Source organism: Tachyglossus aculeatus, chromosome 1 (genome assembly GCF_015852505.1).
Source record: "Tachyglossus aculeatus isolate mTacAcu1 chromosome 1, mTacAcu1.pri, whole genome shotgun sequence".
Lineage (NCBI taxonomy): Eukaryota > Metazoa > Chordata > Mammalia > Monotremata > Tachyglossidae > Tachyglossus > Tachyglossus aculeatus.
The window spans coordinates 102,880,801-102,906,462 of record NC_052066.1 but is presented as its reverse complement, the minus strand read 5'-3'; the positions used below and the strand labels follow the sequence as shown (position 1 = coordinate 102,906,462).

Here is a 25,662-nt window from a genome sequence, read left to right as displayed (position 1 = left end):
TTGGCAACATATAGAGATGATCCCTACCCAACACTGGGCTCACAGTCTAGAAGGGGGAGACAGAGAACAAAACAAAACATATTAACAAAATAAAATAAATAGAATAGATATGTACAAGTAAAATAAATAGAGTAATAAATACGTAAAAACATATATACATATATACAGGTGCTGTGGGAAAGGGAAGGAGGTAAGGCGGGGGGAATGGAGGGGAGGAGGAAGGAGGGGGCTCAGTCTGGGAAGGCCTCCTGGAGGAGGTGAACTCTCAGTAGGGCCTTGAAGGGAGGAAGAGAGCTACCTTGGCGGATGGGCAGAGGGAGGGCATTCCAGGCCAGGGGGATGACATGGGCCAGGGGTTGACAGTGGGACAGGCGAGAACGAGGCCCGGTGAGGAGATTAGCAGCAGAGGAGCGGACTGGGCTGTAGAAGGAGAGAAGGGAGGTGAGGTAGGAGGGGGCGAGGTGATGGAGAGACTTGAAGCCCAGGGTGAGGAGTTTCTGCCTGATGCGTAGGTTGATTGGTAGCCACTGGAGATTTTTGAGGAGGGGAGTAACATGCCCAGAGCATTTCTGGACAAATACAATCCGTGCAGCGGCGTGAAGTATGGATTGAAGTGGGGAGAGACAAGAGGATGTGAGATCGGAGAGGAGGCTGATACAGTTGTCCAGACGGGATAGGATGAGAGCTTGAATGAGCAGGGAAGCGGTTTGGATGGAGAGGAAAGGGTGGATCTTGGCAATGTTGTGGAGCTGAGACCGGCAGGTTTTGGTGACGGCTTGGATGTGAGGGGTGAACGAGAGAGCGGAGTCGAGGATGACACCAAGGTTGCGGGCTTGTGAGACGGGAAGGATGGTAGTGCCGTCAACAGTGATGGGAAAGTCAGGGAGAGGGCAGGGTTTGGGAGGGAAGACAAGGAGTTCAGTCTTGGACATCCATATACCCAGCCCCGTGGCCTGAACTTGTCCTCCACAGCCTCCACTCAGCTTCCAGTCTGGACTGTTTACACCATCCAAGAGAAGTAGGGTGTCCTGGTGGATAAGGAATGGAACTGGGTGTCAGAAGGAGCTGGGTTCTAATTCTCCCTCTGCCACGTGTCCACTCTGTGACCTTGGACAAGTCATTTAATTTCTCTGTGCCTCAGTCACCTCATCTGTAAAATAGGGATCAATATTGTGAGCCCTATGAGGGAGAGGGACTGTGTCCAATCTGATTAACTTAGAGAAGCAGCGTGGCTCAGTGGAAAGAGCACGGGCTTTGGAGCTCATGGGTTTGAATCCTGGCTCTGCCAATTGTCAGCTGTGTGACTTTGGGCAAGTCACTTCACTTCTCTGTGCCTCAGTTACCTCATCTGTAAAATGGGGATGAAGACTGTGAGCCCCCTGTGGGATAACCTGATCACCTGGTAACCTCCCCAGTGCTTAGAACAGTGCTTTGCACATAGTAAGCGCCTAACAAATGCCATCATCATTATTATTATTATTACTATCTACCCTGGGGCTTAATACAGTGCCTGGCACAGAGTAAGCGTTGAACAAATGCCATATAAAGTCAGGTGAAACAAAGTTTAAATAATAGTGGTATTTGTTAGAAGCTTACACTGTACCAAGTACTGTACTAAGCACTGGGATAGATGCACGATAATCAAGTCAAACACAGTTCCTGTTCCACACGGGGCTCACAGCCTCAGGGGGACGGAGAACAGGAACTGAATCCCCAATTTATAGGTAGGAAACTGAAGCACAGAGAAGTTAAGTGACTTGCCTATAGTCATCTAGCAGGCAAGTGATGGAGCTGCAATTAGAATCCAGGTTTCCTGCCTCTCAGGGCTGTGCTCCTTCCATGAGGCCAGCTGTTTCCTTGTTTTTCAAAGACCTTGGGAAAAGAGAATCTATAACTTCCCTCCGCAAACCACATGAATAACAAGGAAGTCTAGCTAAGTCTGACCCGCAGCAGTCACTAATAAACACATCCATAGAACAAGCTTTCTTCTGAAAAGATTCAAGTCCTTTTCCTTTTGGTCTGCCGTTTGAAGAAAGCTAACCAGATCTTCCTCCTAAAAAATCCTCCAGAAACCGAAAACAGATGATGAAGGCCCAGGGCTCAGCTTGGGTAAGCCAAAGGTGGCCACCCCTCCATCTGGTCAGGAGGCATCTCCCAAAGAATGGATAGGACTGAGCAGGACAGGGCAGGAGGGCGATTCTGCCCCAGAGTTACCTGCCTTGTTACCCTCCTCCTCCTCCAGTTGTCCCTTCTTCATTATCCCTTCTTCAATCTCCGCAACCAATATCCCTCCCTTTTTCAGTTCCCTCCTGCTGTGGTCTATTTTCCTCACACAGTTCGCCCAGCAGAGCTGTGTTGCTGTAAGCATTGCCTTAGTTGTGGGTGAAACAATAGCACTCCAGGACTTGTTATTGGTAATCCTCCCTGCCACTTGATGCTGAGGAAGACGTTAAAGAAACCGTGGAAACGGTCAGTCAGTCATTTTTATTGAGCACTTACTGTGTGCAGAGCACTTTACTAAGGACTTAGGACGGTACACTACAACAATAAACAGACATGTTCCCTGCCCACAGTGAGTTTACCATGTAGACACTGCTCTAGGACCTGGATGGGTCTTTAGTAGTAGGTTGTAGATGTTGAGGTTTTGCTTTTGGTTGGGTTTTTTTTTTTGGGGGGGGGTGCAGGGAGGTTGGTGGTGGGGGGAGTTGGTACTTGTTTAATGCTTACTATGTGGCAGGAACTGTGCTAAACTCTGGGGTAGATACAAAACAATCTGGTTGGACACCCGGTTATCTAAGTCAGAGGGAGGAGGATTTAATCCCCATCTTACAAAATGAGGTAACTGAGGCACGGAGAAGCGATGTGACTTGCCCTCCAAGGTCATAAAGCAGACAAGTGGCAGAGCTGGGATTAGAACCCAAGTCCCAGGCCCATGCGCTTTCCATTAGACCATGCTGCCTCTCCTGGAGCAGAGAAGTTCCCATTGTGGAGAGCTGAGCACAGTCTCTGTTCAAAGAATATCACTGACTAATGGGTTGATTCATTCATTCATATTAACGACTGTCTCCCCCTCTAGACTGTAAACTCATTACGATCAGGAAATGGGTCTGCTACTTCTGTTGTGTTGTACTATCCCAAGAGCTTAGTACAGTGTTCTGCACATAGTAAGTACACAATAAATACAGTTGATTGATGGATTGATCATAAGCCTATTTCCACCATCTTGCATCACTCTCATTGTATTCCCAAGCATAGCAGCAGAAAATCTGCAGAACAGAGCATACTAAACAGCCTTTCTTCATTCTGGCTAAGATGGGGAACGCATCGGGCAAGATTCTTCCTTCTCAGGCACACCCAAACATTCCAACGAGGTATAATTTAAGGAGCTATGCTGTGAAGGAGAAAAGCAGTGTGGCATAATGGGTAGAGCACGTGCATGAAAGTCAGGAAGACCTGGGTTCTAATCCCAGCTTTGCCACTTGTCTGCTGTGTGACCTTGGGTAAATCGCTTCACTTCTAGAGGCCTCAGTTCCCTCATCTTTTCATTCATTCGTTCATCCCAGATCCGCCAGTTCTCAGCTTGGTGACTTTGGACAAGTCACTTAACTTCTCTGTGCCTCAGTTACCTCATCTGTAAAATGGAGATTAAGACTGTGAGCCCCCCCCCCCCCGCCCCGTGGGACAACCTGATCTCCTTGTAACCTCCCCAGTGCTTAGAACAGTGCTTGGCACATAGTAAGCACCTAATAAATGCCATCATTATTATTATTATTCAAATTTATTGAGCACTTACTGTGTGCAGAGCAGTGTACTAAGCACTTGGGAGAGGACAATATAAAAATAAACAGACATATTCCCTGCCCACAACGAGGTTACATTTTAGAGAAAGAGGCAGACATTAATATAAAAAAATTATAGATGTGTAAATAAGTGCTGTGGGGCTGGAGGGTGATTAATGAAAGGAGTAAGTCAGGTCAGAAGGGAGTGGGAGAAAAGGAAATGAGGGCTTGGTCAAGTAAGGCCTCTTGGAGGAGATGAGCCTTCAGTAAAGCTTTGAAAGGGAGAAAGTAATCTGTCAGATACAAGGTGGGAGGATGTTCCAGACCAGAGATAGGTTGTGGGAGAGAAGTTAGCAGCAAGTTATACAAAACTGAGGTATGGTGAGAAGGTTAGCATTAGAGGAGCAAAGTATGCGGGCTGGGTTATAGTAGGAGAATAGTGCAATCAGATAGGAGGGGACAAGGTTATTGAGTGCTTTAAAGCCAATGGTGAGGAGTTTCTGTTTGATGCAGAGGTGGATTGGCAACCACTGGAGGTTCTTAAGAAGTGGGGAAACATGCCCTAAACATTTCTGTAGAAAAATGATCCAGGCAGCAGAATGAAGTATGGACTGGAGCCAAGAGAGACAGGAGGCAGGGATGTCAGCAAGGAGGCTGATATAGTAATCAAAGCGGGAGAGGATAAATGCTTGAATTAACATGGTAGTAGTTTGAATAGAGAAAAAAGGGCAGATTTTAGTGATGTTGAGGACATGGAATTGATGGGATTTAGCGATGGATTGAATATGAGAGTCGAAGGAGAGGAATCAAGGACAATGCCAAGGTTATGAGCTTGTGAGACAGGAAGGTTGGTGGTGCCATCTTCAGGGATGGGAAAGTTAAGGGGAGGACAGGGATTGGGTAGAAAGATAAGAAGTTCAGTTTTAGGCATATTAAGTTTGAAGTGATGGGAGGACATCCAAGTAGAAATGTTTTGAAGGCAGGAGGAAATGTGAAACTGCAGAGAGGGAGAGAGATAAGGGCTGGAGATGTAGTTTTGTGTATCATCCACATACAGGTTGTATTTGAAGCCATGGAAGCAAATGAGTTCTCTAAAGAAGTGGGTGCAGATGGAGAATAGAAGGGAACCCCAAACTGAACCTTGAGGGACCCCTCAGATTTACAGATGAGGTAACAGAGGCACCAAAAAGTGAAGTGACTTGCCCAAGGTCACACAGCAGACAAGTGGCAGAGCCGATATAGAAAGCCTGACCTTCTGATTCCCAGGCCCAAGCTCTATCCACTAGGCTATGCTACTTCTCCTGTCATGGGGAGCAGCAAGGCTTTGTTGTTGCATTGTCTTATTTACCATAAGTAATTTATTTTTCCTGAGTCATTTTCATCAAACAAGACTTTTTTTATTTTTTATGGTATTTATTAAGTGCTTGTTATGTGCCAGGAACTGTACTAAGCACCAGCACAAGACAGGTTGAACACAGTCCATGTCCCATATGGGACTCCCAGTCAATTCCCATTTTACAGATGAGATAACTGAGGTGCAGAGAAATTGTGACTTGCCCAAGGCCGCACAGCAGACAAGTGGTGGAGCCGAACCCAGATCCTTCTGACTCCCAAGGCAGTGCTCTATCCACTAGGCCACACTGCTGCTCTCATCACTCATTAGCATGTTGATGTTTCATGACTCAGTGACAATTTTCAGTCTATTCTTTGGTTTCCTCTCTGTAAATGTGCTGCAAGGTTAAGATTCACTAGACACAATCCTCTGGTGAGCTTTTTTCGAGTTTAGTGAGGTAGGTGAGGAGTTGGTTACCTTTTCCTAGTCCCTTCCATACTCAGTGTGAGCATCGCTATTCAGATGCCCAGGACAAGGACTTGAGGACCTTACAATCTCAGGTTCACACAATCAATCTGTGGTATTTACTGAGCACTTACTGTATGCAGGGTGGTATACTAAGCGCTTGGGAGAGTATGACAAATTTGGTAGACATGTTCCCTGCTCACGATGAGTCTAGCCTGTGAGCTTATGGCTCAAATGCTAAGATGGGGGAGGCCTGACAGCTAGAGGAGAAAAAATTATGCTTCTGTGACTTTTCCTTGTCAGGCCTGCTTTCTACTCCTTCATAGTTTTGGTGCTCTTCTCTTGACCCCCTCCAATATCTCCACATCCACCTTGAAATGAGGTGTGAAATCTTGACACAATGTTCTAGTGGCCACCAGAAATGACCTTAGCAGGAGGATTGCAGCCCGACTGCCTCATGTCATCCTCTCTGAAAGCACTCCGAGACTCAAGCCGGACTCATTTCAAGTCGTGGTCCACTCTGACCCCGAGGTCCTTTCCTTCTGCCCAGATGGCAGACAAATTAGTTCTGGTCAATCCTTCCACAGCGACTGATTGGCACTTTGAACCTCCTCTCCCAACTTAGCCAGTGACACACCCTTGTTTCGAGTCACGTGTACAATTTCCAGTCTTGCCTCAGGACACCTTAAATTGGGTGAGAGGGGTTTTTTTCCCTGGGATTTTGATGTGAGAAATGCCCACTGATAGACCTGAACCTGACCTTGGCACCAGACTAACATTTGAAGGGTGAACAAAAGCCCCAGGCGAACAGGAGTATGTGGAATCCCATGCCATGAGTTCCCCCTGAGAGTTGGTCCTGGGCACCCTAATACCTGGCATATCTACTTGTCTGACTTTCCAGTCCTGAGTCCTGCCGCCTTGTGCGGCTGCCCAGGGGCACCTCAAGGACGTCCCCTGAGTCCAGGAGGGCCGAGAGCGGGCGAGAGGAAGCAGCTTGCCTTAGTGGAAAGAGCCCAGGCTTGGGAGTCAGAGGACATGGGTTCTAATCCCAGCTCCGCCACTTGTCTGCTGTGTGACCTTGGCCAACCCACTTAACTTCTCTGTGCCTCAGTTACCTCGTCTGTAAAATGGGGATTAAGCCTGTGAGCCCCACGTGGGACCACCTGATTACCCCAGCGCTTAGAACAGTGCTTGGCACATAGTGCTTAACAAATACCACAATGAATTAATTAATTAGGGGAGCAACGCAGAGCTCCCAGCCCTCCTGGGCAGCTCCTGTCAATCAGACAAATCCTCGGGCCAATCAGCAGGCCCACATGAGCACATGATCTCACTGACAAAATTCCCGTCAACTCATTTCCAAGCAAACAACCTTCAACTGATCTAAGGGAATGACGGCCAAAGCTTGATTGCAACTTTGGAAACCATTGGTTATTATTTCAAACAAGCATCAGTTTTTGCCCAGTCCAGTCTTGGCCATGATGGCCCGCCTGTGTGTCACTGAGCCGCTGATCTTTGGACAAACAGACCTTCCAGTCAGTTGTGCAATCCCTTCATTTCACTGTGGCCGGACATTGGCTTTCTGGCATCCCTACCTAATGATGGGAAGGTCAAATGGAACCTAGAGAAACCGCATTTTTCTAGACTGTGAGCCCACTGTTGGGTAGGGACTGTCTCTATATGTTGCCAACTTGGACTTCCCAAGCGCTTGGTACAGTGCTCTGCACACAGTAAGCGCTCAATAAATATGATTGATTGCATCGCGTGCTTCATTTTGGTCTGCAAATCTAGCCTCTCTAATCCCCAGCCACCATCACCCACCTCGGTGGCTATACCACTACCTGGGAGTCAGAAGGACCTGGGTTCTAAGCCTGGCTCCTCCGCTTGTGCTAGGTGCGGGGAGAAAATTCACAGGTGGGAATTAGACGCAGTCCCCGTCATCATCATCATCAATCGTATTTATTGAGTGCTTACTGGGTGCAGAGCACTGTACTAAGCGCTTGGGAGGTACAAGTTGGCAACATATAGAGACAGTCCCTACCCAACAGTGGGCTCACGTTCGAAGGGCTCACAGTTTAAGAGTTTAAGTGGAGAGAAGGGACTGGAGACAGACACATCCGGAGCGACGAAACTCGGAAACACCGCACAAATACACAAAATAGGCCTGAAATCTCACCCAGGGTGGAGGAGTCTGAGAGCACACAGAACAGCTAGTATCACTCAGGGGTGGAGGAGCCTGAGAGCACACAGGAACAGCTATTATCACTCAATCAATCAATCAATCATATTTATTGAGCGCTTACTGTGTGTAGGGCACTGTACTAAGCACCTTGGAGTAGAAGCAGCGTGGCTCAATGGAAAGAACACGGGCTTGGGAGTCAGAGGTCACGGGTTCAAATCCCATCTTCACCGATTGTCAGCTGCGTGACCTTGGGCAAGTCACTTAACTTCTCTGTGCCTCAGTTACCTCATCTGTAAAGTGGGGATTAAGACTGTGAGTCCCCCGTGGGACAACCTGATCACCTTGTATCCTCCCCAGCACTTAGAACGGTGCTTTGCACATAGTGAGCGCTTAACAAATGCCATCATTATTATTATTATTACAGTATAACAGAGATTGGTAGACACATTCCCTGCCCACAACTTAGCCCGTCCCGGCAGACACAGAGCTTGCTGGGAGCAACTCCTCTCAGCAGCAGTAGAGAAGGCAGCGTTACTGAGAATGGTTCTCTCGGTGGCAATGAGGGGTCTGAAAGTTTTTATTAACATAATATGTATTACTGAAATTTCCTTTCCCAAGTCTCCATGCATTTTTGCAGCTTGTGAGCCCACTTCGAATTGTAACTCCACTCCCTGCAAGTGAGGAGAACAGGACATTCCTCTTGACCGACAGCTCCTAGTAGAAATAATGTTGTCACTCGTTCCCTGATGGTAGGCCCACCTGCTGTCCCCATGGCAAACAACAGCTTGGGGAAGAGATGAACTCTTCCGTACACAAGGCCGCAATCACCCACCCAATGTTTAATTAAAGCACTTGTATCAATACGGATCTGCTGAACCGAGGGGAATTTCCAAACCAAACATTTCACCAGGGACTGAGCAGGTGGCCTTGACTTTCGGGGGCCTTGGGATAGGTTCCCTGTGGACCGAATGGAAGTAACAAAATGAATGATGGTCTGAAAGCCAAAGGCAATTCCATGAATATCAATCAATCAATCAATCCATGGGAGTCGGAGGTCATGGGTTCGAATCCCGGCTCTGCCACTTGTCAGCTGTGTTGCCTTGGGCAAGCCACTTAACTTCTCTGTGCCTCAGTTCCCTCATCTGTAAAATGGGGATGAAGACTGTGAGCCCCACGCGGGACAACCTGATTACCTTGTATCCCCCCAGTGCTTAGAACAGTGCATTGCACATAGTAAGCACTTAACAAATATCCTCATCATTATTATCCTACTTACTGAGCGCTTATTATGTACAGAACACTGTACTAAGCACTTGGGAAAGTGCAATGCAACAGATTAGCAGACACTTTCCCTGCTCATAACGAGTTTCCAATCTGGACCTAAGCTCCCTTCCTGTACACCGGATTGGAGGAGAGAGGTGTTTGTTACGGATCAAAGGCAGAGTTGGTACACTCTGCGGATTGAACCAATGAGCCACAGGCCTCTGGCTCTCTGGGGTCCTGGTCTCTCTGGTCTTCCCTCCTCTCCCCCCTCACCCTCCAGCCCGGTGTGACCATACAGATCCAAAGGGGCTCTGGCTTAACCTTGAGGCTATATGCTCAGAGCACTGTGAAACAGTGAAAACACTCCTGGGGACTCAGGGCTTCTAATAATTGTTATTGTCTTTGTCTTTGTCCGGATTGTCTTTTTCCAGAAACGCTCTGGGCATGTTACTCCCCTCCTCAAAAATCTCCAGTGGCTACCAATCAATCTGCGCATCAGGCAGAAACTCCTCACCCTGGGCTTCAAGGCTGTCCATCCCCTCGCCCCCTCCTACCTCACCTCCCTTCTCTCCTTCTCCAGCCCACTCGGCACCCTCCGCTCCTCTGTTGCTAACCTCCTCACTGGGCCTCGTTCTCGCCTGTCCCGCCATCGACCCCGTCATCCCTCTGGCCTGGAATGGCCTCCCTCTGCCCATCCGCCAAGCTAGCTCTCTTCCTCCCTTCAAGGCCCTACTGAGAGCTCACCTCCTCCAGGAGGCCTTCCCAGACTGAGCCCCTTCCTTCCTCTCCCCCTCGTCCCCATCTCCATTCCCCCATCTTACCTCCTTCCCTTCCCCACAGCACCTGTATATATGTATATATGTTTGTACATATTTATTACTCTATGTATTTATTTATTTATTTTGCTTGTACATATCTATTCTATTTATTTTATTTTGCTTGTACATATCTATTCTATTTATTTTATTTTGTTAGTATGCTTGGTTTTGTTCTCTGTCTCCCCCTTTTAGACTGTGAGCCCACTGTTGGGTAGGGACTGTCTCTATATGTTGCCAACTTGTACTTCCCGAGTGCTTAGTACAGTGCTCTGCACACAGTAAGTGCTCAATAAATACGATTGATTGATTGATTGATTAATAATAATAATGCAGCCTAGAGTCAGAGGACCTAAATTCTAATCCCTTCTCTGCCACTTGTCTGCTGTGTGACCTTGGGCAAGCCACTTAACTTCTTTCTGCCTCAGTTACCTCATCTGTAAAATGAGGATTAAGATTGTGAGCCCCATGTGGGACAACCTGGTTACCATGTATCTACCCCTGCACTTAGAACACTGCTTGGCATGTAGGAAGCGCTTAACAAATAATAATAATAATAATAATGGTAATGATGGAAGCACTGTTCTAAGCGCTGAAATAGGTACAAGGTAATCAGGTTGTCCCACGTGTGGCTCACAGTCTTAATTCCCATTTTACAGATGAGGTAACTGAGGCACAGAGAAACTAAGCAGCTTGCCCAAGTGATACAGCAGACAAGTAACAGAGCTGGGATTAGAACCCATGTTCTCTGACTCCGAAGCCCATGTTCTTTCCACAATGATCCCCTGCACTCCCTTACCTGGAACCTCACCCATTTGTTGCTTCTATTATTAATAATAGTCTTATTACTAACTTTTAATCTGTGTTTACAATGCTCCTAAAAATGATAGTAATAATATTCATTCATTCATTCATTCAATCGTATTTATTGAGTGCTTACTGTGTGCAGAGCACTGTACTAAGCACTTGGGAAGTACAAGTTGGCAACATATAGAGACGGAACCTACCCAACAGCGGGCTCACAGTCTCGAAGTCTCCCCCTCCCCCTCTCCCTCTCCCCCTCCTCCCCGTCTCCATCCCCCCTGCCTTACCTCCTTCCCTTCCCCACAGCACCTATATATATGTATATATGTTTGTACGTATTTATTACTCTATTTATTTAGTTTACTTGTACATATTTATTCTATTTATTTTATTCTGTTAATATGTTTTGTTTTGTTGTCTGTCTCCCCCTTCTAGACTGTGAGCCCACTGTTGGGTAGGGACCGGCTCTAGATGTTGCCGACTTGTACTTCCCAAGCGCTTAGTACAGTGCTCTGCACACAGTAAGCGCTCAATAAATACGAATGAATGAATGAATAGAAGGGGGAGACAAACAAAATACCATAATAATAATTATGGTATTTGTTAAGCGCTTACTATGTGTCAGGCACTGTACTAAGCACTGGGGTAGATACAAGATAATCAGGTTGGACACAATCCCTATCCCATATGGGGCTCATAGTCTTAGTAGGAGGGAGTAGGATTTAATCCCCGTTCTACAGATGAGGAAACGGAGGCTAGAGAAGTGAAATGATTTGCCCATGGTCACACTGCAGACAGATGGTGGAGCTGGGATTAAAACCCAGGTCTTCTGATTCCCAGGCCCATGCTCTTTCCCCTAGGCCACACTGCATCCCGGCCTAGCCCTGTAAGCTTCATTTCTGGCTCTGTCCTCTCCTGTGATTCTGTAAGACATCCAGGTCTTCCCTTCTTGATAATATTGGTCGCCCATCCTCCCCATAGCAAACAACAGCTTGGGAAGGGTTAAACACCCCACCCAATGCTTAATTAAATTGTTTGTACCCATACAGTTCATTCTGCTGAACTGAGGGGACTATCCAACCCAAACATAAAGCTTTCCTCTCCTAGAAATGGACGTACTTCATCCAGGAACTGTCAGACCCTGTGGCCCTGCCTTCTGAGAGCTGTCCACCTCTTCCCCTTCTGCTCCCTCTGCTTTCAAGACTTAATGGGAACTAGTCACATCCATCGTCACTAGAGAAGTAGCACGGCCTAGTGGATAGAACACGGACCTGGGAATCAGAAGGACCTGGGTTCTAATCCCGGCTCTGCCACTGGTCTGCTGTGAGACTGCGGGCAAGTCACTTTACTTTTCCGGGCCACAGTTACCGCCTCTGTAAAATGGGGATTGAGACTGTGAGCCCCATGTGGTAGAGGAACTGTAGCCAACTTGATTAGCTAGTACCTACCCTGGCTCCTAATACAGTGCCCGTACATAGTAAGCGCCTAACAAATACCACAAAATTATTAGTGGCTTCCTCTAGTGGCATCTGTCTCAACTTCCCAGCATCAGGACCATTCCTCAAAATCTACGGTGAAAGAGTGTGATGTCATCTGGGCACTCCATCAATCTATAGTATTCATTGAGCACTCATTCCATGCAGAACACCGCACTAAGCACTTGGGAGACTGATGAAGCAAATGTTGTTTACTCTTTCCTTGAAGCGCACGGGAACATACCATTCCGACGTCTTTGACCTCCCCCCAGGGACGTACCAAACGGTGGTGATGTTTCCACGAGATGTCGGGACGTGGCTATTTCACTGCCATGTCGGCGAGCACATTGCTGGTGGGATGGAAGCCACGTACACTGTACTCCCGAAGGAAGGTAAGACTGATGCTTCTGGGGTGCCGTAGAAGACGCTAAAATATCTTAAGAGGATAATTCGCTCCCTCAAATCACCAGGTGGCTAGGGACCTGGTGGTTCATTCATTCATTTAATCATATTTATTGAGCGGTTACTGTGTGCAGAGCACTGTACTAAGTGCTTGGGAGAGTACAATATAACAATAAACAGACACAGGGGGCTTATGGGTCTGACACATCCACTCCCAACTTAATACTAGTTATGCTAATTATTGAGCAGTTATTATATGTCAAGCCCTGTTCAGCACTGGGATCCATACTATACAAACAGTTTGGACACACTCCCTGTCCCACATGAGGCTCACAGCCTAAGGAAGAGGGAAAATATCTTATCCCCATTTTTATCCAACCAGTCAATCACACTTATTGAGCACTATGTGCAGAGCACTATATTAAGCACTTGGGAGAGTACAGTATGACAGAGTTGGTTGACACATTTCCTGCCCACAAGGAGTTTACAAATCTCGAGGGGGAGAGAGACATTAATATAAATAAATGAATTTTGATTATGTACAACCGAATGGTTGGTAAGTGCCGTGGGGCTGAGGGATGCCTGAATAAAGGGTGTAAATCTAAGTGCAAGGGTGATTCAGAAGGGAGTGGGAGAAGAGGAAATGGGGGCGGGAAGGGGTCAGCAGCAAGATATACAAGATTGAGGTACAGTGAGTAGGTTGGCATTAGAGGAATGAAGTGTGCGGACTGGGTTGTAATGAGAAATCAGAGAGATAAGGTAGAAGGGGGCAAAGTGATTGAGAGCTTTCAAGCCATAGGTATGATGTTTCTGCTTGATGTAGAGATGGATGGACAACTACTGAAGGTTTAGCACGGGGGTAAGGGTTTTGTCCAAGGTCACACAGCAGACAAGTGGCAGAGGCAGGATTAGAGCTTAGGCCCCCTGTCTCCCGGGCCCATGCTCTTTCCCCTAGGCTCCGCTACTTCTAGTTTCTTTGACTGAACATTCAGTCAATCAATCAATCAATCAGTGGCATTTACTGACTTTTGATATGACATCAGAAACCCTGGAATCACCTGGAGCTCATTTAAAATCCATGGTGAAACCACAGGAAAAATTGGGATTCATTCATTCATTCCATCGTATTTATTGAGCGCTTACTGTGTGCAGAGCACCGTACTAAGCGCTTGGGAAGTACAAGTCGGCAACATATAGAGACGGTCCCTACCCAACAACGGGCTCACAGTCTAGAAGGGAGAGACAGACAACAAAACGAAACATGTGGACAGGTGTCAAGTCGTCGGAATAAATAGAAGTAAAGCTAGGTGCACATCATTAACAAAATAAATAGATAATAATAATAATAATAATGGGGTTTATTAAGCGCTTACTAAGTGCAAAGCACTGTTCTAAGCGCTGGGGAGGTTACAAGGTGATCAGGTTGCCCCACCTGGGGCTCACAGTCTTAATCCCCATTTTACAGATGAGGTCACTGAGGCCCAGAGATCAGCACAGAGAGAGGCTTTGGTGTCTGTAGTAGGGCCGGCTGTCCCCCTTCCCTGTGTTCAGAGGCAGGGTCTTGTGTCCAAGCAGCATCCTGGAATGGGCTGTGTTATGAACTCCAACATCCATAATTCCCCAGGGTGGAATGACCAAATTTCCTGTCATCCCAACTAGCCCTGAAGGAGCTCCCCATGAGGAGCAGCAGCTTGGCCTAGTGGAAATAATATTCTATTTATTTTATTTTGTTAATATGTTTGGTTTTGTTCTCTGTCTCCCCCTTCTAGACCGTGAGCCCACTGTTGGGTAGGGACTGTCTCTATATGTTGCCAATTTGTACTTCCCAAGCACTTAGTACAGTGCTCTGCACACAGTAAGCGCTCAATTAATACGATTGATTGATTGATTGATTGAAAGATCACAGACCTTGGCAGTCAGAGGACCTGAGTTCTAATCCTGGTTCTGTCACTTGCCTGCTGTGTGACCTTAGGCAAGTAACCTAACTTCTCTGTACCTCAGTTTCTGTACCTGTGAATTGGAGATTCAATACTTGTTCTCCCTCCTACAGTCAGTCAATCATATTTATTGAGAGCTTACTGTGTGCAGAACACTGTCCTAAGCACTTGGGAGAGTATAATATAACAATAAACAGACACATTTCCATTGCTGAGAAGCAGTGTGGCTCAGTGGAAAAGAGCACGGGCTTTGGAGTCAAAGGTCATGGGTTCAAATCCCAGCTCCACCAATTGTCAGCTGTGTGACTTTGGGCAAGTCACTTAACTTCTCTGTGCCTCAGTTACCTCATCTGTAAAATGGGGATTGACTGTGAGCCCCCCATGGGACAACCTGATCACCTTGTAACCTCCCCAGCGATTAGAACAGTGCTTTGCACATAGTAAGCGCTTAATAAATGTCATTATTATTATTATTATTATTTCCTGACCACCAAAGACCACGAGCCCCATATGGGGCAGGGACCTTATCTGACCTGATTATCTTATTTGTCCCCCAGTGCTTCGTACAGTGTTTGGCACGTAGTATGAGGTTAATAAATAATATTATTATTATTATCATCATCATCTAGACTATAAGCTCATTGTGGACAGGGAATTGTCAGTTTATTGTTATATTGACCTCTCCCAACCACTTAGAACAGTACTCTGCACACAGTAAGTACTCAATAAATACAACTGAGTCATCATTTAAGGACTGTGAGGCTGCCAACTACTGTCTGGAGTGGCCCAGAAGGGAGGGTGGTGTCTAGTGCCCAGGAGGTCAGTGATGAATTTGCCCAGAATAGTGTGGCAATCATCATCAATCGTATTTATTGAGCGCTTACTGTGTGCAGAGCACTGTACTAAGCGCTTGGGAAGTACAAATTGGCAACATATAGAGACAGTTCCTACCCAACAGTGGGCTCACAGTCTAAAAGGGGGAGACAGAGAACAAAACCAAACATACTAACAAAATAAAATAAATAGAATAGCTATGTACAAGTAAAATAAATAAATAAATAGAGTAATAAATATGTACAAACATATACATATATACAGGTGCTGTGGGGAAGGGAAGGAGGTAAGGCAGGAGGGATGGAGAGTGGGAGGAGGGGGAGAGGAAGGAAGGGGCTCAGTCTGGGAAGCCCTCCTGGAGGAGGTGAGCTCTCAGTAGGGCCTTGAAGGGAGGAAGAGAGCAATGGGAGTGTTACTAACGATCAAGGCGATTGGTCTGGGCCAGCAGGCCTCCGTGGCTGCCTTTCTTAGATACTGAAGCATTGTCCTGAAATTTCGGGACTGTCCAAGTAGGGGGGGTCTAGTGGATAGAGCCCGGGCCTGGGAGTTAGAAGGACCTGGGTTCTAATCTCCGCTCTGCCCTTGTCTTCTGTGTGATCTTGGACAAGTCACTGAACTTCTCTGCGCCTCAGTTCCCTCATCTGTAAAATGGGGGGGTTAAGACTACAAGCCCCTTGTGGGACAAGGATTATGTCCAAACTGATTAGCTTTTATCTACCCCAGGGCTTAGTACAGTGCCTGACACTGGAAGCACTCAACAAATGCAATTAAAAAACAAAAAGCAAAAACTAGATTGGGTTGCCCATCATGGCCCTCCTGACAGCCGAAGGATTAAGCTTTCAAAGCATCTTTTAGGTCCACCTAGTGACGAAGCGGGGGCTATAGGGAGGTTCAGCGCTCCCCTCACTGAGGGAGGCTTAGTCATCATCATCATCATCAATCAATCAATCCTATTTATTGAGTGCTTACTATGTGCAGAGCACTGTACTAAGCGCTTGGGAAGTACAAATTGGCAACATATAGAGACAGTCCCTACCCAACAGCGGGCTTACAGTCTAAAAGGGGGAAACAGAGAACAAAACCAAACATACTAACAAAATAAAATAAATAGAATAGATAGGTACAAGTAAAATAAATAAATAAATAAATTGAGTAATAAATATGTACAAACATATATACATATATACAGGTGCTGTGGGGAAGGGAAGGAGGTAAGATGGGGGATCATCGTCAATCGTATTTATTGAGCGCTTACTGTGTGCAGAGCACTGTACTAAGCACTTGGGAAGTACAAATTGGCAACATATAGAGACAGTCCCTACCCAACAGTGGGCTCATAGTCAGAGAACATGCACAAAGCGTCCCAGATGGGAGAAATGAACAAAGAAAACACTTTAACCTAAGAAAGGAAAGAAACACCACTAGTTTCCTTAGGAGATTTGGAGCCTCCTTATGCATGGACTGTCTTTTGTGTAATTGCAGGATTTAGTCTCAAACAACCCCACTTTTCAGATCAGTTTCTGCCCCTGCTACTGGTTATACAAGTATCCGAGGGCAATCTTAAGGTCCATTAATTTGGCATTAACAGCCCCTGGCTCATTTTAACGAGGAAGATTCCAAGGGAAATCACTCTTCTAGGAAACATCAGGGGGGAAGTTTTACAGCTTTTACAAATCTCCCATTTGTGCTCAGAACCACAGAATTAGTTTGGGTTGCATGTTACAACTGAGTAGTCAGAGCCCTGGTCATTTTCGGCTGTACAGCTTGTTGGTGAAACATTTCATGTCATTTTTAATGTTTTTTTTTTCCTGTAGGGAACAAGTCTAGCTTCACACAGTGCTTACCGTGTATAGAGCACTGTACTAAGCACTTGGAAGGGTATATTATAACAGAGTTGGTAGACATATTCTGTAATCCATAATTTATTATATATCCATAATATACCTGTAATGTATTTATTTATAGTAATGTTTGTCTCCCCTTCTAGACTATAAGCTCGTTGTGAGCAGGGAATGTGTCAGTATCGTACTCTCCCCAGCATTTAGTACAGTGGTCTGCATACAGTAAGTGCTCAATAAATATGACTGACTGGCATTCCCTGCCCACAACGAGCTTACAGTTTAGAAGGGAAGACAGACATTAATAAAAATGAACAAATTATGGCTATGTTTTTCAGCTTTAGAGTGTGTTGGTGAAATGTTTCATGCCATTTCTAACCTTTTTTTCCTTTAGGGGAAGAGTCTAGCTGAAGAGCCTTGAGGATTCCATGTGAATAGTCAGTGCAAAAACTTCCAGGAAGAAAACCCTTGGGCTCTGTGGCGACCTCAGAGGGCAGGTGCCGTAGGATCCTGGATGTAGTTGGATGTAGTGGGCAGTACTGATGTGCATTAAAAACCAGACACAAACAAACTCTTTCTGCCATTGCCAGTTATCTCAGTGGGCTGATCCTCCAGGGACTTTACTGGGAGGTTAATAATTGACAGAGGTGCTGGGAACAGGCATGGGAATACAATGGGAATACAGAGGGAGTACTGTCTGTTCCTTTGGTGGGAATTCCCGTAGTCAGTACCTACCACATTTGCCTGAGTTACATTCAAATTCCATGGCAATCGGACGAAAAGTATGGAAGCAATGCAGCTTAATGGAATGAGCGTGAGCCTGGAATCAGAGGATCTGGGTTCTAATCCCATCTCCACCACTTATTGCTGTGGGACCTCCGTGCCTCAATTCCCTCATCTGCAAAATGAGGATTCAGTGCCTGCTCTCCCTCCTATTTAGGGAGCCTTGTGTGGAACCTGACTATCTTAAATCTACTCCAGTGCTTAGTACAGTGGTTGACACATAGTAAGTGCTTAACAAATACCATTATTATTATTATGTCACTCTGGTGCTGCAAGTCTCAAATAACATTAGGTAATGAATAACATAGGGTGGAGGCTTTGTTTGCAGACTGGACTACCTCCCCAGGTGATAAGGTAAATTATTTGGTGGCTCACCTCAGCTGGTAGAACTTTCAGGAGTGAGGAAGCCCAGTTGGTAGAAATTTCAAGGGTGAGGAAGCCCAGTTGGTAGAAATTTCACGGGTGAGGAAGCCCATCTGGTAGAAATTTCAGGGGTAAGGAAGCCCACCCGGTAGAGCTTTCAAGGGTAAGGAAGCCCATCGCGTAGAACTTTTAGGGGTGAGGAAGCCCGGTGGGTAGAACTTGCAAGGGTGAGGAAGCCCATCTGGTAGAGTTTTCATGGGTGAGGAAGCCCTCCGGTTAGAGCTTTAAGGAGTGAGGCTGTATCAGGGGAATGGTGGTATTTTAGGTGACATCACTTGTCCAGGGCCACAGATGCTTCTGCTTCACACCTCTCCCTAGGAAATATGCAAAAGGTGCAACTTACCCACAGCCTCCAAACAAATGCCCAAAAGCCCCAGGGAATAATCCGGCCCTGGTTTTTGCTTACCACTCCAAAACACTTGCCAGAATACAGTTAGTTTAATAATCCATTGTGTCAACTTCATTGCTTCCTAATGCTCAGACTATCATTTAATCAGTGGTATGATTTAATCATTTAATCAGTGGTATTTTTGAGCACTTACTATGTGCAGAGCACTGTTCTAAGCTCTTGGGAGAGTACAATGAAACAGAATTAGTATTCATTCAATTGTATTTATTGAGTGCTTACTGTGTGCAGAGCAGTGTACTAAGCGCTTGGGAAGTACAAATCGGCAACATATAAAGACGGTCTCTACCCAACAACGGGCTTACATTCTAGAAGGGGGAGGCAGGAAATAAAGCAAGTAGACAAGCGTCAATACCATCAGAATAAATAGAATTATAGCTATATACACATCATTAATAAGTGTGTTCAAATATATACAAGTGCTGTAGGGAGGGGAAGGGGGTAGGGTGGAGGGGCATAGGGAGGAGGAGAGGAAAAGGGGGGCTCAGTCTGGGAAGGCTTCCTGGAGGAGATGAGCTCTCAGTAGGGCTTTGAAGGTAGGAAGAAAGCTAGTTTGGCAGCTGTGAGGAGGGAGGGCATTCCAGGCCAGAGGTAAGATGTGAGCCAGGGGTCGAAGGCAGGACAGGTGAGAACGAGGCACAGTGAGGAGGTTAGTAGCAGAGGAGCAGAGTGTGCAGGCTGGGCTATAGAAGGAGAGAAGAGAGGTGAGGTAGGAGGGGGCGAGGTGAGGGACAGCTTTGAAGCCAATAGAGAGGAGTTTTTGCTTGATTCGAAGGTTGATAGGCAACCACTGGAGATTTTTGAGGAGGGGAGTGACATGCCTAGAGCGTTTCTGTACAAAGATAATCCAGGCAGCAGAATGAAGAATAGACTGAAGCCGGAAGAGACAGGAGGATGGGAGATCAGAAAGGAGGCCAATGCAGTAATCCAATCAGGATAGGATGAGAGATTGAACCAACAAGCGGTTTGGATGGAGAGGAATTAGTAGATACATTCCCTGACCATAATGAGCTTACTGTCTAGAGGGGAAGACAGACTTTAATATGAATAAATAAGTAAGTTATAATAAACAATTTAAAGATATGTACATAAGTACTGTGGGGTTGGGGCTGGAGGGAATATCAAATGTCAGAGGTCACAGATCCAAAGGCATAGATGATGCAAAAGGGAGAGCAAGCCGAGGAAAAGAGGGTTTAATTGGGGAAGACCTCTTGGAGAAGATGTACCTTAAAGTTGGTTTCCTAACTAAATAATAATAATAGTATTTGTTAAGCATTTACTACGTGCCGAGTACTATTCTAAGCACTGGGGTAGATACAAGGTAATCAGGTTGTCCCACGTGGGGCTCATAGTCTTAATCCCCATTTTACAGAAGAGGGAACTGAGACATAGAGAAGTTAAGTGGCTTGCCGAAGGTCACACAACAGACAAGTGGCAGAGATGGAATTAGAACCCACGACCTCTGACTCCCAAGCCTGGGCTTTTTCCACTGAGCCATGCTGCTTCTCTTCATCAATCAATCAATCATATTTATTGAGTGCTTTTTTTAAGGATATTTATTAAGCACTTACTATGTACCAGGTACTATACTAAAGCTCTGGGGTAGATACAAACAAATCAGATTGGACACAGTCCATGTCCCACATATGGCTCACACTCTTTTTACCTCATTTCACAGATGAGGTAACTGAGGCACAGAGAAGTTAAGTGACTTGCCCAAGGTCACAGCAGACAAGTGGCAGAACTGGGATTAGAACCCAGGTCTTCTGATTCCCAAGCCCACGTTCTAGCCATTAGGCCATGCTGCTTCTCATATGATATGGACTTCCTTAGATGAAGTGAGATTTTTTTTCATGTCATAATATTTAACAAAGTGTAAACACTATGTCCAAGAAAAATGTTGGTGTTTCAGTGTGGCAAGAGGATTAGGAGTCAGAGGCTGTGGGTTCTAATCCAGACTCTGCAACTTGTCTGCTGTGTGAGCGTGGGCAAGTCATTAACTTCTCTGTGCTTCAGTTACCTCACATGTAAAATGAGGACTAAGACTGCGGGCCCCATGTGGGACAACCTGATTACCTGGTATCTATCCCAGCACTTAGAATAGTGCTTGACTCATAGAAAGCACTTAACAAACACCATCATTATTATTATTACCAGGCTTCATTTCCCCCTCACCCCAAACCTAAGTCATGTTTTTATTTGAAGCTGTATTTAACAAAGGCATGCAAATCCTTGCCAACGTTCTGTGGCTCTCTGACACTCCACCCAGCATGAAAAATTTGCCTGGGTCCAGCCTATGTATACTCATGCTGCTCCCTTCATATCCCTTCCCCTCCATTTCCCCTTTCTTTATGTCCAGGAAGAAGCAGGCAAAATCCTTCTACTACACTCTGCCCAAACAGTAAAATCCAGTTTCCTTCAGCTCATCTACTAGGGCCATTTCTCTGTTTTTCTCAGAATCAGTTGAATTCTTTTCATATTCATTGAGGGCTTTCTGTGTGTAGAGCACTGTGCTTAGTGTACTAAGCTGTTGGGAGAGCACAATATACGAGAGTTGGTAGACACGTTCCCTGCCCACAGCAGGCTTTCAGTCTAGAGGGGGAGACAGAAACTACTATAAATAAAAAACTAAATCACGGATAGCCGATAGGTGCTGTGGGGCTTAGGGAGGGCTGAGAAAATGGAGCAAATCCAAATCCAAGTTGTAGCCTGTGGTTGAGGGCATTCACAGTCTGCTGAGCACTTCTGAGTGTCTTGCCCTGGAGTCAGAGATCCATTCAAACTTCCAATTCCTCCTTTTTTCTCCAGAACGAGTAATTTTATTAAGGAAAAAAAAAAACAGTGGAGGGAGACCCAGCCCTGTATTTAGCAGTCCAGACAATTTCAAATGAGATGGTTTCAAGTGGGAAGCAGCATGGCTTAGTGATAAAAGCACAGGCTTGGGAGACAGAGGTCATGGGTTCGAATCCCACTCCGCCACTTTTCAGGTGTGTGACCTTGGGCAAGTCACTTCACTTCTCTGGGCTTCAGTGACCTCATCTGTAAAATGGGGTTGAAGACTGTGACATGTGGGACAACCTGATTACCTTCTATCTCCCCCAGTGCTTAGAAGAGTGTTCGGCACATAGTAAGTGCTTAACAAATACCAACATTATTTATTATTTTTACCAGTGCTTAGAACAGTAGTTTGCACATAGTAAGCACTCAGTAAATGCCATCATTATTAAATCGGGCAGATGTAGGAGTTCAGATCAACCTGCACCTGAGAGTGCAGTTAACTAAAAGTTGTGGATAATTGAAATCCACAGATAATCCAAAATACTTTGCTTAATTTAAATCCTTTTCTTATCTGAATAACATCATGGTCTAGTAGAAAGAGTCTGGTCCTGGGACTCAGAGGACCTAGGTTCTAATTCTAACTCTGACAGTTGCCTGTTGTGTGATCTTGGGCAAGTCACCTCACTACTTCTAGGCCTGTTTTCTCATCTGTAAAACAGGGATTCAATACCTGTTCTCTCTCCTACTTAGACTGTGAGCCACGTGTGGGAGAAGGACTGGGCTTGACCTGATTAATGTACATCTACGCCAGCTCTTAGAACAATGCTTAACACATAGTAAGCACTTAACAAATGCAACCAAAATAATCATAATTACCTGGAGAAGGTGGAGAAGCAAAATCACGTAATAGATAGATCCTGGGCCTGGGGGTCAGAAGGACCTGGGTTGTTCTAATCCCAGTTCATTCATTCATTCATTCATTCAATAGCATTTATTGAGCGCTTACTGTGTGCAAAGCACTGTACTAAGCGCTTGGGAAGTACAAGTTGGCAACACATAGAGACGGTCCCTACCCAACAACGGGCTCACAGTCTAGAAGGGGGAGACAGACAGCAAAACGAAACAAGTGAACAGATGTCAAGTCGTCAGAACAAATAGAATTAAAACTAAATGCACGTCATTAACAAAATAAATAGTTCCACCACTTATGTGTCCTGTGACCTTGGGCGAGTCATTTCACTTCTCTCAGTCACTTCGTCTGTAAAATGGGGATAAGAGTGTGAGCCCCATGTGGGACAGGGATTGTGTCTGACCTACTTCATCTGTATCTACCCCAGCACTTGGAAAAGTGCTTGGCACATAGAAAGCGCTTAACAAATACCATCCTTATTTTTAATTATTATTAACCCTCTTCTTTTTCTAATAGAAAAAGAGACAGATTAGGACAGGCCATCCTCTCCTGTCTCCTCACCCTCTGCTAGAAGTGCAAGTCAGAAGCGATTTGAACTGAAAATGAGCAAGTATTCCAAGGGACTGCAGCATAACAGTGTGGCTCAGTGGAAAGAGCACAGGCTTTGGAGTCAGAGGTCATGGGTTCAAATCCTGGCTCCGCCAATTGTCAGCTGTGTGACTCTGGGCATGTCACTTAACTTCTCTGGTCCTCAGTTACCTCATCTGTAAAATGGGGATTAAAACTGTGAGCCCCCCCACCGTGGGACAATCTGATCACCTTGTAACCTCCCCAGCGCTTAGAACAGTGCTTTGCACATAGTAAGTGCTTAATAAATGCCATCATCATTATTATTATTATATCTAGAAACCTGGAAAAGCGGCAGTGTTAATGCAAAGGAACTAGCCATCCATTTTCTAGAGCTCACAGAAAGTTATTAAGAAATCAGCCTTTTGCCCAAACTTTTGGGTTTTCTGAGAACTTGGTCAATAACCTGCGGGGTTCCTGGAAGTGTGCAAGTGAATTTCCAATATTGCACAATTCCTATTGAATTACAGAGTGGAACCTGCTCTGACCAAATGTAATTTCCATCTCAACTGGAAATGAACAAGGAGTGTCCTTATTACAGAAGTGACCTCCCATTTTCATTCTTCTGGCTGTAGTTCCCAGGGTTGCAGACACCTTTACAACTTAATGACACCCGAGGTGAAAACCAGGAGTTTTGGAGTTGAATATGAAGTGAGGGGCCAGGAAAGAGAAACTTCAGTTCTCCTGGAAGGAGGAGAAACTAGCATTTCTATGTCATCTCTTAATGCCTCTTGGGATACCACTATATTTTTTAGTAGTGGTAATGTTCTACCGGATTTTGGTATTTAGTACAGTGCTTGACGTGCTTAGTACAGTGCCTGGCACAGAGAGTGCTTAACAAATACCACAGTTATTATTATTATTATTATTTAGTGAGTTCTGTCTAGGTGCAACAGTATTAAATACTTGAGAAAGTACAACAGATAAATAGGATGCATTTAAATGAATAAACAGGATGCATTCTCTGTCCACAAGGAGCTTACATTCTAAAGGAGGAATCAGACAAAGGGATACATACAAACTGAGAAAGCAGAATACATAGGGAAGCAGCATGGCCTAATTGAAAGAACATAGCCCTGGGAGTCAGAGGACCTGGGTTCTAATCACGGCTCCACCATATGTCTGCTGTGTGACCTTGGGTATCAACTTATCTGTGCCTCAGTTACTTCATCTGTAAAATGAGGATTAAGAATGTGAGCCCCATGTGGGACATGGACTGTGTCCAAATAAATACGATGGAATGAATGATTAGCTTGTATCCACCCTAGGGCTTTGAATAGTGCCTGTCATATAGTAAGCACTTAACCAATGTTATAATAAATAAATAAGCGGGAAAATGAATTATAGTATATACACAAGTACTCTCTGAAGAAGGATACAAATAAATATGAATGTGCTAGAGGTAGTTGTTTGGTTGCTTTGACTCAGAGTGTTAGGAGTTAGTCAGGGATATACCCTTGGATAAAGTCTGAGATTCATAGATCCTTCCTCCAAAACAGAAATAGCAGGAGAGGAGTTAATCAATCAGTGGTATTCATTGACTACTTACTTTATATGGTAGACACAGTCCCTGCCCACAAAGAGCCTATAGTCTAGAGGAGTGGGGCACTCTGTGACTTGACACACCTCAATCAATCAATCAATCAATCGTATTTATTGAGCACTTACTGTGTGCAGAGCACTGTACTAAGCGCTGGGGAAGTACAAGTTGGCAACATATAGGGACAGTCCCTATCCAACAGTGGGCTCAATCAATGGCATTTATTAATAATAATAATGATAGTATTTGTTAGGCGCTTACTGTGTGCCAAGCACTGTTCTAAGTACTGGGGTAGACACAAGGTAATCAGACTGTCCCACGTGGGGCTCACAGCCTTAATCCCCATTTTACAGATGAGGTAACTGAGGCACAGAGAAATTAAATGACTGCCCAAAGTCACAGAATTAATAAGTGGCAGAGCCGGGATTAGAACCCACAGCCTCTGACTCCTAAGCCCGTGCTCTTTCCACTAAGTCACGCTGCTTCTCTTACTGAGCATTTACTGTGTGCAGAGCACTGTACTATGTGCTTGGGAGAGTACGGTACAAAAAATTAGCAGACATGCTCCCTGCTCATAACGAGTTAACAGTCCAGAGCTGGAGATACTTCCTCCACCAGGTGGAAAGGCTTCATGACTGACGGGAATGGAAAGGGTCAGGAGACCCTTTCAAGAGGTCTTTTAGACTGTGAGCCCACTGTTGGGTAGGGACTGTCTCTATATGTTGCCAATTTGTACTTCCCAAGCGCTTAGTACAGTGCTCTGCACATAGTAAGCGCTCAATAAATATGATTGATGATGAAGAGGTCCTAGGTGGATAAGGCCTGGACATGGCTTTATCACCTTCTGTGCAGCCCAAGAGGGTCCAGATCAGGAGGGGCCAGTGCCCCCCGTATTATCTGCCTAGTATCCCGGGGTTCCACTAGCTCTTCCAGGAGATCCCAGCCAAATCTGACTCAAGATACCTACAAGATTAAATGGGAAAATGGTATTTGTTGGAACCAGCTAAAAAAGTTACTAAAGATTCAGTGTCTTAAAACACAATACCAATCCTTTCATTGTGTCAGAAT

At 45.5% G+C, this 25,662-nt stretch overlaps 1 protein-coding gene across 1 annotated transcript in view; it reads left to right on the top strand.

Moving 5' to 3' along the window:
* The window catches only part of LOC119925634 (ceruloplasmin-like), a 66,792-nt gene extending 49,094 nt beyond the window's left edge, over window positions 1-17,698 (top strand). The window contains exons 18-19 of the mRNA XM_038743982.1: window positions 12,346-12,508; window positions 17,522-17,698. Coding sequence (XP_038599910.1) covers window positions 12,346-12,508; window positions 17,522-17,538 — 180 coding nt within the window. The 3' untranslated portion in view covers window positions 17,539-17,698. The remainder of the gene's footprint in view (window positions 1-12,345; window positions 12,509-17,521) is intronic.
* Window positions 17,699-25,662: the final 7,964 nt, after the last annotated feature.